At 44.0% G+C, this 15,717-nt stretch overlaps 1 protein-coding gene across 1 annotated transcript in view; it reads right to left on the bottom strand.

The window, feature by feature from the left end:
• znf512b (zinc finger protein 512B) overlaps positions 1-12,873 on the bottom strand; it is a gene marked incomplete at both ends in the record, with an annotated part of 33,541 nt that extends 20,668 nt beyond the window's left edge. The window contains one exon of the mRNA XM_079226446.1: positions 12,741-12,873. Coding sequence (XP_079082572.1) covers positions 12,741-12,873 — 133 coding nt within the window. The remainder of the gene's footprint in view (positions 1-12,740) is intronic.
• Between the last annotated feature and the right edge of the window lie 2,844 nt (positions 12,874-15,717).

The raw sequence follows: 15,717 nt of genomic DNA, 5'->3' as shown, positions 1-15,717 counted from the left end.
GAGGGCTACAATGCAATTGGACACGTACACACACACACACACACACACACACACACACACACACATAATTGGAGGAAGCACAGGTGCAAATGTATCTGTACAAAATAATATATTACAGCAGACTTGTCTTGCCTGGGGTGAAATATAAAAACATGTGTCCAGTATATTTTACTTTGCTCTGCTTGAGTATAGGGAAGCACACAGTGAAGCTTCTTCAACCTGCATTCTTTCTAACAGCCATCAGGGGGCGACTCCTCTGGTTGCAATTTTAAAGTCTGATTGTATAGAAAATGACGCTACTTTTCACTTTGTTATATATATATAGAGGGCTGCAGGGATCCAATGAGATGTGTCCACTGGGTTTTGGATCATTGTGGCAAACAGAAGTTCATGATACACTTTTATCACTTCACAAGCATAAATGCAATCGGCAGCAGTAAAAAGCCAACGTTAGGCTATAAAGGAACTCCACCGCGGTCACATGAACACAAGTTTAAACACAACCAGGCTGTGAAGGCGGACTAGTCGTCTCATTTGTAAACCTGTTAGCAAACCGTCTTTTATCACAGCTTCAAAACTCACGTATTTTCTTACCTTATTGCAGACAACTAACCAAAAGCACATTAACAAAACCGGAAGTGCAAAAATGCAGAGTATCAATGCAGAGTATCATTCCTGCAGCACTGTATAGCCACCAGGGGGCGACTCCTCTGGTTGTATAGAAATCGATGTTTCATGTGTTAAAGCCGCATTTTCTCTCCTGACCACCAGGGGGCGACTCCTTTGGTTGTATAGAAGTCTATGCTCCATGTGTTAAAGCTGCATTCTCTCTCCTGACTTCCTCTGGTTGTATAGAAGTCTATGCTTCATGTGTTAAAGCTGCATTCTCTCTCCTGACCACCAGGGGGAGACTCCTCTGGTTGTATAGAAGTCTATGCTTCATGTGTTAAAGCTGCATTCTCTCTCCTGACCACCAGGGGGCGACTCCTCTGGTTGTATAGAAGTCTATATAAGTGACTCTACTTCTCTTGATCTATTCCCTCAGTAAACATTGTAAACATGAGTTTATGTCTCAATCTCTAGTTTCAAGTCTTCTTCAATACAGCATGATGTTCATTTAGTAAATTATGGTCATTTAGAGTCAAACAGACCAAAAAGCAGGGGACGCTTTAGGGGCGGGGCTACAAGGTGATTGACAGGGATGGGCAATATGACGATACATATCATCAAACGATAAAACGTGTTTATAGTTTATACTTATTCTATAATAAACAGCAGCCTAACTGCAATATATATTTCCGTTGGGCGAAGCTTTTGCACTCAATTTCTTAATCAAATAAAAATAAACTGCACCTTTCATTTGCAAAGTATTAAACTCACGCAGTTGTACAACAAAATAGGTTTTTACCATGTGGTTATTAATATCTGCACCATTCATTTATTAAAATGCCAGAAAATGTGCTATATTGTGATCTATGAGTAATTTATTAATCTCATATCGCTGTCATGACACCTGAGATTTTGGATATCGTAACAGGTGGTTTTAAAGGTTGCGTGACAGTAAATTGTAAAAGCAAGTTCCATTATTTGCCTTTAACCCCTCATCATAATATCCACATTACTGTTGGGTATTTTTCAAAAATCTCACTGTGTAAATATTTAGTAAAGGAAAACCCGCCAAACAAACTTTAAATGATTTGATTTTCTCCACTTCGGCAGCTCGACAACTTCAACCCCTTCATTTCATTTTGCTCGCCTATAAACGTCTTATTCATTCCTCCAACTCTTGGTTGCAAAAAAAAAAAAAAAAAAACAACAAGATGGCAACAACCAAAAATGCCCAAACTCCGTCCACTTCTTCTTCACGGTCTTTGAGAAGCGAATGCTGGCGCCGAGCAATCGCAACCATTGTCTTGGGGCGAAACAAAGCGGGTCCATTGTGTGAGACCGAGAGGCCGGCTTCTCTCGGCACAAGACCACGGGGATAAAAACAGCTGTTCAATAATGTCAAACCATGACTCGCTCTCACAGCTGTCTGCAACTGTTGCTCCACACGGAAGAGAAGAAGAAGAACAGAAGAGAAGAAGAAGAAGAAGAAGAAGAAGAAGAAGAAGAAGAAGAAGAAGAAGAAGAGTCGGGACCCAGGAGTGCTGGCAGCTGCCGAATGATCTCAAATAACCACCAACTTCTCCTAGCTACGCCTGCAACTGCTCCCCCTGAGTGCAAAGGTACACACACACACACACACACACACACACACACACACACACACACACACACACACACACACACAGAACAGTCATTTGTTTTCCTTGACAAACACTCACACAGGAGCCTTTGTCTGCGTCTGCACAGTGGGTGTTTTGGACATACTGTAGATTCGAGAGAGACGACATACACACACACACACACACACACACACACACACACAAACACAGCGCTGACACAACTCCACGGAAAGAGGACACGACTTCTTCCTCGATCTCAACGGGCGCAGAATTTGATCCGGCCGGACGCACACCGGGCGGAGTGTAACCGCCGCTTTTAATTAATGTGTAAGCTGGACTGGTCGACTGGAAGTTCATTCATTGTGTGTTTTACTTCTCTACCACGTTTACTGGCACGTCAACACTTCCACACACACACACACACACACACACACACACACCTCCTGCTGCTACATCCTATTTTCCTAGGTGTTATTTGTCATCCTGAGCTCTTATTCTCTCTCACACACACACACACACACACACAGAGTACAAACCTTCCCGTCACATACGCACCTCTCTTTGACGATGTCCCCATAACACCCTCCTAGTCGGGCCTGATTCCAGACAGTGAGTAAGTAGAAGCAGAGAGAGAGAGAGAGAGAGAGAGAGAGAGAGAGAGAGAGAGAGAGAGAGAGAGAGGTGGAGTAGCACCAGAACAGTCTTGTGACCCAGACACTGACTAACTGAAAGAAAACCTCACTGAGTCTCTCTCTCTCTCTCTCTCTCTCTCTCTCTCTCTCTCTCTCTCTCTCTCTCTCACAACAACTTTAATGCAGCTTTAACACATGAAGCATAGACTTCTATACAACCAGAGGAGTCTCCCCCTGATGATCAGGAGAGAGAATGCAGCTTTAACACATGAAGCATAGACTTCTATACAACCAGAGGTGTCGCCCCCTGGTGGTCAGGAGAGAGAATGCAGCTTTAACACACGAAGCATAGACTTCTATACAACCAGAGGTGTCGCCCCCTGGTGGTCAGGAGAGAGAATGCAGCTTTAACACACGAAGCATAGACTTCTATACAACCAGAGGTGTCGCCCCCGCTGGTCAGGAGAGAGAATGCAGCTTTTACACATGAAGCATAGACTTCTATACAACCATCAGGGGTTGCCCCCTGATGGTTGCAAGTTTATGGACACTTTAGCTTCAGAACTGGAGTTTACCACCTGGTCCGTCCATCTGTCCCATTCTTGTAAACGTGACATCTCAGAAAAAAACAAAAATTTACTGACTATATTTTGGTGGTCAAAGGTCACTGTGACTATGTGGAGAGCAAAAAAGGGCAGAACACATTGGCAGAAATACAATCTGGGAACCCGCCGCCTACTGTCTTGACAATGATTTAGCTTTTTATTGGTTTAAAATTAACTTGTAAACTGGCTACTCCCGCCTGCCTCTCCACTCCAACTCCAGTCTCGCATCTCAAGTTGCAAAGACTGTAAAAAAACCAGCAGTGCACTGAAAAGGAAGTCTTGGCCCCCGGATACCCACTGGCTACAGCAGGACCCCAGAGGCTTATCAAACGTGGCGTAGCTTTAGGGGGCTATGAGCAAAAAACAAAGACGATCTGCTGGGATGTGATTGTGAGCTGCCTGCTTTATATTAACTTTCTATGATATTTACTGGTTCTTTGAGTTAGATTATCCCCTAATGGCTTAACCTTTGGAGGTATGAACCACCTTTGATAAATAAATTCTATCATTTAAAGTCTGAATTAAATCAACATTTGATCGTCCCTTTATTTCGTCAAAAATAAAATAAAACATGCTTTTTTAAAATGTAGTTTGTCTCTCTCTTTCAGGATGGACAGACATGCAATAGATGTTACAGAATAGATCCACATTGTAAAATGAAAATTATAGACAGTAATGAATGAGAATAATAGCAGCATTAATTGTTTGTTTTCTTCGACTCTAGTATTGGGTGGTACCAAACTTGTGGTGGCTCTGTAATGGACAGAATGCTTTAAAGGTTTACTTTGCTAGCAGACACAGAGAAGGAGATGTTTTTATACTAAATAACAGGTCATTAGTGTTCAGGCCAAGAAGTGTCAGTGTCCTAAACACACAAAAAAGAGAGTTTCACGGCCTTCAGCGGTGTGAGCTACCGTACTGTGTCGAGGCCAGGAATCCCCACACAGACCTGTGGGCTCAGTTTACTAGCGCCACTTAACCACACTTGAAAGCAGCCAAATCAAAGAAAAGAGCTTGAGAGTTCTTGCTACATAATCTGGTGACTCACAGAGCCCCGGCGGCTTCTTCAGACCTGCATCGATTCTTACAGCCTCTCACATCAGCTTGCAGGCTTCATATTATTGGAAACCTGATCTATTTCCCAATGTCTACTTGACTCATGGCCAATAGTATGTTTAGTGACATCCAACCACAATGGCTTCGGGTGACTGGCCACACATGCGGCCAGTGGATTCCCGGGGGATGATGTTGACAGGGGAACTGAATGCGAACCGAATAAAAACATATTTAAATATACGACTTGATTTGAGAAAATACACATGGATAATGGGGGAATATGCCATTTATGAGGCGTGTTGTGGGTTACACACATGATGGGGATACCTCCGGGTCTGAAAAGGTGAAGCGAAGTGCCTTAAACCAGCATTCTCTCTACTGACCAGCAGGGGGCAACTCCTCTGGTTGCAAGAAGAAGTCTGGTTGTATAGAAGTCTATGAAAAATGACGAGGAGCCTAGTTGTCACTTGATTTAATACCTCAGTAAACATTGTCAAAATGATGAGTTTATGGTCTCAATCTCTCGTTTCAAGTGAAATAGACCATAAAGCAGATTGTTCTTTAGGGCGGGGCCACCGTGTGATTGACAGTACGTAGCATTTTAACCATTTCACAGTTTGCTTTCATGTCTTGTTCAGTGTATTTAGCTCCACCCTCTAGTTTCACTTCTGGTGGCAAAGACAAGATGGTGAGGGGCAAAACAACTAAATAGTGACGCCCAAAAACCAAGAAGGGGACAGCCAGAAACCACGATAGTGATGTAAGGCAAAAACCAAGATGGCAGAGGCCAAAAACTAAGATGGTAGAGGCTAAAAACCAAGATGGGATCTTAGGCAAAAACCAAGATGGTGGAGGCTAAAAACCAAGATGGGGACAGCCAGAAACCACAGTAGTGATGGTAGGCAAAAACCAAGATGGCGGAGGCCAAAAACCAAGATGGGGACAGCCAGAAACCACAGTAGTGATGGTAGGCAAAAACCAAGATGGCGGAGGCCAAAAACCAAGATGGTAAGAGGCTAAAAAACAAGATTGGGATAGCCAGAAACCAAGATGGCGGAGGCCAAAAACCAAGATGGGGACAGCCAGAAACCACGATGGGAATGGTCGGCAAAAGCCAATATGATGGAGGACAAAATCCAAGACGGCGAATACTACAAAACCAAGATAACAACAGCCATAAAACAAGATGTCGACGGACAAAATGCAAAATCTGAGGCTTCGAAAAGGCAGTCTACAAACCAATGATTGACGTTGCGGTGACTACGTCCACTTATTATGTATACAGTCTTTGTATACACATTACACACAGTTCATATTCCAGCACCCATTAAAAAAAGACATGCGTTTATGCAACGCCACATAACATATACACCAGCCAGCCAGACAATGCATGCTCCAGACTGTTTGCAGAGGACTCCTTATGGACAGTGACTCACCAACTCAATCTCTCTCCTCTCCCATTTCTCTGTATTGCTTCTCATCTGCCTTCCTCAAGCTTGCCAAATGAAAGTGTGACAACAATGACAAAGAACTCTCCTCAAAAAACGAGATGCAGCATCAGGCTGAGAAAAGCACCGGAATTCAATTTCATCCCAAAACTAACACTCTCCAATCTAGAGCTCTTTATATCGATTTTACCCGTTTTGTTATTTCACCAATCTCCGAGACTCAAAGCATCGGCAGGCGAGAACTAGAAAACTATAAGAAATATGAGACTTGAGGATGGTTGAAGGGATGGATGCACTTGCTCATAATACTGCCTAATGAATGAGAAGAGAGAAAGATGAGGATGAAAAGGAAAATGTAGCGAAAGCCAACAAACGAGCGAGAGGAAGTGTGAGAAGGCAGTAGATTGCTGCTGAGGCAAATGTGCAAGGTCAGCAGATAGGCCTGAACTGAAGGTCCTGCAGTCAGAGTACAGTGGACTGTCATTTGAGAACACTAGACATAACACTTCATAATAACTGCACGCTATGAAGCATTAGTTAAGAATTAGTAAACACTTAATTCCTCATTTATAAAGCATTGTTCCACACTTTATAAATGATGGCTTCACCATTGTTAAATGAAGTATTATATAGTGCTTCATAGCGTGCAGTTAATATGAAGTGCTCCCGTTTATTTTTGTTTGTCTCTATAATATTTGGCCAAGTTAGAGACAGCAGTGACCAAGAGAGGTCTCTCTAAAGGCAACACTTCATAATAACTGCACACTATGAAGCATTATATAATACTTCATTTACAAATGGTAAATCCAGGATTCATAAAGTGTGGAACAATGCTTTATAACTTATGAATTAAGTGTTTACTCATACTTAACTAATGCTTCATAACGTGCAGACCTTCCCCGTACTGATAGAGATTACATTACATTTCATTTAGCTGACGCTTTTATCCAACGCGACTTACAATGCATTCAACCATGAGTACAAACTCAGAACAACAAGAATCAAGAAAGTACAATTTCTTCAAAAAAGTTAAACTACAAAGTGCTATCCGTAAGTGCTACTAAAGTGCTAATACGGCGCTACCTTCCTTATTCAAGGTGTAGTCGAAAAATGGCGTTTCCCAACTCTGGATGCCCGACGCACAGGAAAACAACACGCAACGAAGGACTGGAACGCTAACAAAACACTAAAAATGTCAACGAAGTATTTTAGCACCCTACGTGTACTACTAAAATTACAACGGGACAACTTAGCTGTTAGCGAGCTAATATTAGCTATGCGTTAGCAAGCAACCGTTGGTAGCAAAGGCATTTGCAAACAGAATACTGCATAGCCATCTGATTAATTGATATTCCACTGAAACACAAGTTGCTTAACTTACAGATATAAATTCAGCCTAAAACTGACATTTGGAAAAAATGCTTGCTGCACACGAAACGTTATACATCCTCAAGTCTTACTGCTTGAATCCTCAGTTGGTTCAGCTGATAACGTAAAAATAAAATAGTAGAATGGCCATTCCCATTCAAATGTACGTAGCAGGATGGTCAGAGCAGCGGCTATTTTTATGTGCACAGTTGCCATTGCGACCATTGTAGCATGCTAACTTCCTTACCAACTAAGTCGCGGACTCACTGATATCATGAGTGACAACTTTATTCGGCTCCTTTTTCTGTAACCAGTGTAGCATGAAATCAAGGTGGAATTATCAAGCTAGCTAACTAGAGGACAGCTTGCTGTTTAGCTAGCTCGCTAATTCCACCGTGCTTTCCCTGCCGCTCTGGAGAAGGACAAGCTAACGAGCTAGCTATCCATCTGCATCCGCTCTCTTCCATAAACGTGGTTCTAGTCAAATGACCACGAAATGAACGGTAAATGTTTGTACGAATCCATTTCTTTTATAAAAACGTAATCGTTGGGTTCTTTACCCTGCTGTAGGTGCATCCCACCACACAGAAGCTTTTAGGCATTCTTTGGATGTTTGCTACCAGAAAAAAGGGACAAGGAAGCACCTTCACACAATACAATTCAATGGAAATTTAAATATGCTGTCTATATGCCCAAGAGGAACATTGTGTCCTGGGGTCAGGTAGGGAAAGAGGGAAGAATGATCACACACACACACACACACACACACACACACACACACACACACACACACACACACACACACACACACACACACACACACACACACACACGCGCGCCTAGAGTCTACTCATTTATGCTTGCAAAAAGGAGCCTAATTCCAGGGCTTGCCTAAAGCTTTTGGCAGAGCAGCATTAGTTCTGTCCAAATACTTTCACTGAAAGTTGTTTAACAGCTTAGACTGCTGGTGGAGAAGAAAAACCCAGAGCTCTAATAAGATGTCAACGTGAAAAAAAAAAAAAGTGAGAGCAAGAAAGAAATAGAGAGACAAGTCACCCTCGAGGACCACATCCTTTCCTGCGAGGTGACAGCTCAACCGCACCACTTCAGGAGACGCAAGCACTCAAACCCGCTTCACAGCGCCCTTCGTTTCCATGCATGAAAGATCCCTGAGGGGGTTTCAGGAAACCACCACCACCACCAAAGAAAAAGAAGAAAAAAGCACAGGATTTCTACATCGTTTTCATGCCAGGGCATTAATTGATCAGCGTGAGGACTGATAGCACGATGCGGTGGAGGGAAAAGTCCAAACTTTCCATGAACACCGAATGAAAAATGAAACACGAGCAGCAGATAATGCGGTACCTGATTATCTGAAGAGCACACTGTGTACAGCGGACAAAGGCCGAGCTCCCACGGTTAGATATTGATGTCTTTGTCTCCCCAAACCGAGACTCACAGTCCCACCCCAACCCCCCGGGATAGACAAGCTAGCGCCGGGCTCATTATGATTAGTACTGTAGCATCTCTCCTCATCATTAGCTCAAGCGCCAGACACTGATGATTAATAAGCTAAAGGGGGCCAGATTTGAAAAAAAAGGTCGTTTGAAGAAGAGGTAAAGCATTTTGTGTTTTAGCTGCGGGGATCGACAGAAAGTCCCATCAAAGTCGACGGTAATCTTTTAGCCTCGACTGCATCTGAGTAAAGGGGGGTTGGGGAATACCAATGTCGCCGTAATCCAGTGCAACTTTTTCTTTTTTGGAGAAGAAAATGTAAAATTCCTCATGCTCCACTTTGTCTAAATCAATTCCTACAGTTGATGTTTCCCCTCGAAGGTCGCTGGATGCTCTCAGCGAATCTTAAAACCTCATCACGTAAAGAACTCAGTCTGCTGGCAATGTGACCAACTAAGTCATCCAGAGGCAAGAGGAAACCCCCGGTAATGTTCTAGATACCGCAAGAGAGACTTTCCAGCCAAACGAGACAATTCTTCGACTACAAAAACAACGGATTGTAGATTTATATCGTGTGCAATCAAATTGTGCTGGAAGCTGCCCTTAGCACAGACTTGCAAAAAAACCCAAAACACGTGTGTAATTACTGCAGTGGTGGGTTTTTGAGCAGCTCTAGTTTAATCAAAGCGGATCAACTGTGGGAAAAGAAAACGAAAGTCTTAAGTTACCAGAAAAAGTCCCGTAAACACCAGGACCAAGCCGTTACCTGCGAAAGCATTATCTGAACACGCACACGAACGCACACACACTCATTAGTGACTCTCAGCCAAGTGTGTGTCTTTCGTTTCCACCCTCCAGTCTCAAAACAGATCAGCTCAAAGCCCACTATCAACTTCACACTGAGTGATTTAAAACACATCTTGTTTATTGAGTAATAAAGTGTAAAAAAAAAGAAGAAAATCTATAAAACATAACACTCTTTGAGAGGCTGCACAGAAAACACCCTGTCATTCAAACGCAGGCGTTCCTGCTACAATCGATTCTGTGAGAGCGGACGCAGCACATCGCTCGTAAACAATGAGGAGTCGGACGCCGACTCGGTAAGAAAAGTGCACGAGAGACAAAATGATTCTTTTGATCCCATTTAAATTGTGCCGTGACTGACAGACACGTAAAAGAAAAATGGACCGGTACTTGCACAGCGCTTTTCTAGTTTTCCGACCTGTAAAAACACTTTAACACTACATGACATCATTCACCCAGTAATACACTGATGGGAGGAGCTACCATGCCCACCAGGAGTAACTAACATTCACACACACACACACACACACACACACACACACACACACACACACACACACACACACACACACAACTATGTGAGTCATTTGGGTTTAAGTGTCTTACCCAAGGACACATTGACATGGGCTAGCGGAGCCGGGGATCGAACCACAGACCCTCTGATTGAAGGACGACCCTGCTCTTCCACTGAGCCCCTGACGTGTGATGTTTGTCTAATTTTAAAAGATGATTTGTGGCGTCCAGAAAGTCGACCTGGTTGCAGATTTGTTGTGAAACCGTTCAGTGAACTCGTCTCGCACGATGTGCGTCACCAACGCGGCCGCTAGCTTGTCCGGCTAGAGAGCTAGCTTGTCCAGCTAGAGAGCTAGCTTGTCCGGCTAGAGAGCTAGCTTGTCCGGCTAGCGAGCTAGCTCGTCCGGCTAGAGAGCTAGCTCGTCCGGATAGCGAGCTAGCTCGTCCGGCTAGAGAGCTAGCTCGTCCGGCAAGCGAGCTAGCTGCCTTAGCTACGTTCCACAAATGTAACGAGATGTGTTTTTTTTAATCAAGCTTTTACTTTTTATTTGTCTCTCGCTGTTGATTACCGTAAACATATTTGTTGCCAAAATAAGGTCCTACGGGTGCCGACAACGGATCTTTTCTAAACTACCAACTGTTAGAAGATTGAGCAGATTCCCTGCTCCGTTCTGCCTGGCAAAAATAAGCTCTGTATTACTGTCACACACACACACACACACACACACACACACACACACACACACACACACACACACACACACACACAAGCTAGGTGGTTGGATTTGTTTTCTTTTCATGTTAATATTCAAATTCAACCCTGAAGGCTGTAGTAGCATGCATGTCCGTGTGTGTGTGTGTGTGTGTGTGTGTGTGTGTGTGTGTGTGTGTGTGTGTGTGTGTGTGTGTGTGTGTGTGTGTGTGTGCTAGGGAATGAGGGCTATTTTGTAGCAACCAAAACAACTGGGTCATATTAGAGCAGCTCCAGTTTTCCAAGTACCGAGACTCTATTAACAAAGTCCTGATGATCTGCCGGGTTCTGGATTGAGACGTAATTCCTCAGGCTGGCTCTCTCTCCTTCCAAACCTTCCATCTCCATCCAGATGGCTCAGGGTTTCACTAATGTCAGTGCTTGGCAATACTTTGTTTGTTTGGTTTTCTCACTGTAACGGCAATCTGAGCAAAAATAAAAGTAGTTTCCAGGCCCCTCTGTGGCGAGAGAGGTAGCATTACGTTGAAGCTGAGAGACAGTTATGTGTGTGCATGTTGATCAAATCCCAGAGAAGCCGCGCAGCCTCGTGCTACTATGAGCTACAAAACAATTACAGAAGACCAGGCGGTCGACAGCCGGTGGAACATAAAGACGCATTTACAAGAATACAAATGCAACCATCACACGTGTGTTAGTATGTCATCGGGCTCGACAATACATCTATACACACACATATATATATATAATATTACGTGGATATCCTGATGCGAGACGAGATATCCGCTGATGTTGTATTATTGCGTGCGTGTCGTGGTTTTAAATGCTGCATGACAGCAAAGTGATGTTTCAGAACTCGATCAGGCCGTTGTATTATTCATCATCAGCGGCGCAACGGACCTGAAAATTCACAGTTTGGATCGGGTCACAGTTTTGAGTCGCGGGTCGGATCAGCGCAAAAGAAGGAAAAAAAGGGAGCAAATGTAACTTTAAACAGATCCCCGATCATGTTTGTTTGTTGTTTAGTTTTGTCATACAGCAGCTGGTACACAAGCGTCACCACTGTTCCAAAAATGATTTCAACTGCACCTGAAGTCAAGTTTAAAACTGTGAAAAATTCTAAATTGAATCCTTTTACTTTGTAATTTGTTAATTTGCATAAATCCACACAATTCAAATGATTAGAAAATAAAAAGATTGTATTTTATCATTATTTATTGTATCAAGCAAGTGTTTTGCCAAAAACCTACATTTTACAAGATTACATCACGATAACGTTAGAATTTACCTTCGCCCAGCAGACCCTGAACGCATCACGATGTCACTGAATGGAACCTCTGCACGTTAGCTGTTGGCGCCAGTGATGCTAACGCAACTAGCTCTCCTCCTGCTGCAGACGTGAGCTTTATCGGGGATCAGCGACTAGAAAGCCTTGATGTCGATCACATGACATCATATTTTTACCAACTATTGTCCAGTAAAACTATATTTACTTCACTTACGAATCAACGACGATCCTTTACACCAATATTATAGATTGATTGTATACAGTATATATATATATATATATATATATATATATATATATATATATATATATATATATATATATATATATATATATATATATATATATTAAAGTACAAAAGGACATCCCCACAATGTAGTTGCAATATCGATATCAGGTATTTGGTTGACAAATATCGAGATATTACATTTTCTCCTCATCGCAAAGCAGTAAGATCAGTGGCGGGCCGTGCATTTTTTACCTCGGCCTGCTGTCTGATATCGTATACATAAATACATGCATGATGGGATGCTGCGCAACGAGAGCTTTTCTTGGGTCACACGAACAAAAGCTTTCCCCGGTTCCCGCGTTTAAAGCGACCCGTGAGAAGAAACTCCGTGAGCTGGTCACTCACTGTATGTGCTGTGGTTCTCCGGGCCTGCCGTGGTTCTGACCGGCTCCTGGGGATGTCCGTGCCTCGGGGTCCGGCCCCTTGGCATCCCCGATGAGGACAGCTTGACAAGCCTGGGGCCACTTGGGCTCTCCATGCCTGAGGGGGACAAGAACACACAGGAGAGATGTGGAAGTCTTGGTTAGACGTCTGAACAAAAGCTCCGCGGTTCACATAAAGTTTTGTTTCCACAACGTAAAACATGACAGTAAACGCCCCTCGGGTGAATTTAGAAGCTTCTACGCGTCTCAGTCTAAAGGAGACGACTAGACGTCCTCACTAGTCCTTCAGCTTAGTGGAGGAGACGTGAGGTCATGTGACCGCGGTGGAGCTCCTTTATTCGCTAACGTTAGCTTCTTCTGCTTCAAAAGTCATAAAAGTGGAGTTCAACCTGCGTTTCTCTCAGAGATCATTTTCTGAAATAATCTTTTTGTCGAGGGCTAACCGGTGCGACGCTAACTTCCTGTTTCGTCATGACATACGTCATCCCTGCAGCGCTCTACTGAGACGCTCGTTAATCCTACGGCGCGCCTCCTTCACCGTCCCGCCCGCCGCTATCGGACTGAAGGTCGTCTGATCGGAGGCGCACCGCGTCGTCCGCGGCGTTAATGAGGGCGCGACCTTCCATGTTTCATTTCAAAATCAATACGCTCACTTACACACTAACTCCATGCTCTTCCCATTAGACAAGAGGTGAGTCAAAAGGGAGGGGGGGAGAGGAAGGGAGACAAAGCTACTCGCCTTCTTTCTTTGCTATAAAAACATGTGGTGCGTCCTTATTTTGGAGGGAAAATATGTACAGTAGTCAGCGGTGAGAGACAAATATTTATCTGTTCCTGTTTGAATTGTGCCGTGAATTACACAAAAAAAAGTCTCAGTTCGCAGTCGTGACGTTTAGTTTTGTGTCAAACCGCTCGTCTCGCACGGCGTTCGTCACCAACGTAGCCGCTAGCTAGCTAGCTAAGCTAAAGTTGCTCCCGTAGCTGCGCCTACGGTGCATGAATGTTAGATAGTCGTGATGTGGCACCTTGCATGGCAGCTCCTCTCATCATATGTAAAGCGTCTTTGAGTATTCAGAAAAAGCGCTGTATAAAAATCAAAGTATTATTATTATTAAGCTGTTTCCGCGAGACCCCGTTGTTGTTGTTGTAGCGTCGGAGAGAGAGACGCCACTTGATGCCACTTTCGGGTATTAAATCTTTGTAATGACCTATTTTCATGGTTTTATATTTCTTTAGTTTTATGACAAAAAGAGCAATTATTGACAAACATTTTTGCCATTCAGGGCAAAACATTTTAACGAGATCTCACCATTGACTATCTTGACTTTTATATACGAAATAAAGTCTCTCTATTAGAAAACGCCACGGCACCATCACCCATTGCAGCCCTGCTTCATGTCACTTTTTTCGGGGGTTCTCTTCCCTCGATGAACCCTCGTCCCCCCCTTTCCGGGACGGGACAGTCTAACGGAGGCCTGGCTGACAGCATGCTAAGTGGGACTGCTTTACGACCCAGCATGCTTTGCTCTTTGTCACTCTCCTGATGAATTACAACACAAACACAAAGGGGGGGTCCCTCACTTAGAGCCTGTTTACACGCTACACGCTACTCGCTCGCTTCGGGACGAGTTGCATGTTGCAGGAACTCCTGCAGGTCGTCTGACACGCAACACCTTTCGACTTCTTAAAGACACGGCGAGATATTCACTTCACGAAGAGACGCTACGCTGGCCAATACTCGTGAGTTTCCATCGGGACCTCGGCGCTATTTTTATTTGAAGTTACATATTGGGCATTCCTACAATATTCTCGAAGGATACAAAAACCCTTTCTAGTTTTGCTCTGTTCAGCAATGTTTTAAAAAAAAGAAACATTGTTGCACATTGTTTCCTCTGAGATTCTTTCCACAAATAAGCGACGGTCATACATTACTATACATCTCAGCCAGACACAACAAAACCTGGCTGACACCCACTCACAAACCTGGGAAGAAGTGTTTGAGCTCCCGCACGTGGCACTGTGCCATGCCGAGTGTGTGTGTGAGTGTGTGTGTGTGTGTGTGTGTGTGTGTGTGTGTGTGTGTGTGTGTGTGAGTGTGTGTGTCAACCACAACAAGGTTACAGAGTTCAAAACTCTCTCTTTTTCTTCGGCCACACCTACCTGAGCAGTCGGGCGGTCACCCAGCACCAGAGGGTGGGGGTGTGGGGGTCACCCACGTGAGGGAGGACGGGGGCACCGAAGTGGGCGTTTTTTTTTTGGTTTTTCTTCCCACCAACGTTACGTTACATGGCAATCACACCTGCTGTGCGTCAAGGACCGGTCAGACTGGGCTCTGGAGGAGGAGGAGGATGAGGAGAGGAAGAGGAAGACAGCCGTCCTGTCCGACAACGACGACGACGAGGCGGAAGAAGAAAAAAAAAGCAGAGGAGAGATTCCGATTCCGTCTGCACATGAAAAAAAAAAAAAATGCAAATCCTTGGGATACTTTTACGTTTTTATTCCCAGTTTCCAGCAGCCTTCTCCCCCCCTTCCTCCTCCTCCTCCTCCGTCCTCCTCCTCCTCCTCTCCTGCATTAATATTTAGGCTATACACCACGAGGCACTTTCTTCAACCCCCCTCCTCCCCTCCTCCCTCCCTCCACCAAACGCGACTCCAGAAATAGAAGAAATAAAGCCAGGGGGAAAATAAATAAAAAAGATAGGTAGGTCCCCGACTCCTTGAGGAACAAATATTAGAATACGGGATGGTTTATATAGGCAGTGAAGCAAAATGGCGACTTTATTACGAAGGAGGAGTAAAAAAAAAAAAAAAAAAAAAAAAAGATCCTTGCGCTGGCTGCAGCTGACGGGAAGCACACAAATATATTTAGTGGCGAAATGTCGACGGCGGCGGAACTCTTTGAGAGACGGAAGCGGAGGAGAAGAGGAGCGGGAGAGAAA

This window comes from Taurulus bubalis, assembly GCF_910589615.1.
Source record: "Taurulus bubalis genome assembly, chromosome: 11".
In the NCBI taxonomy this organism is placed as follows: domain Eukaryota; kingdom Metazoa; phylum Chordata; class Actinopteri; order Perciformes; family Cottidae; genus Taurulus; species Taurulus bubalis.
The sequence above is the reverse complement of the archived record's forward strand: the minus strand, read 5'-3'. Positions and strand labels throughout refer to the sequence as shown.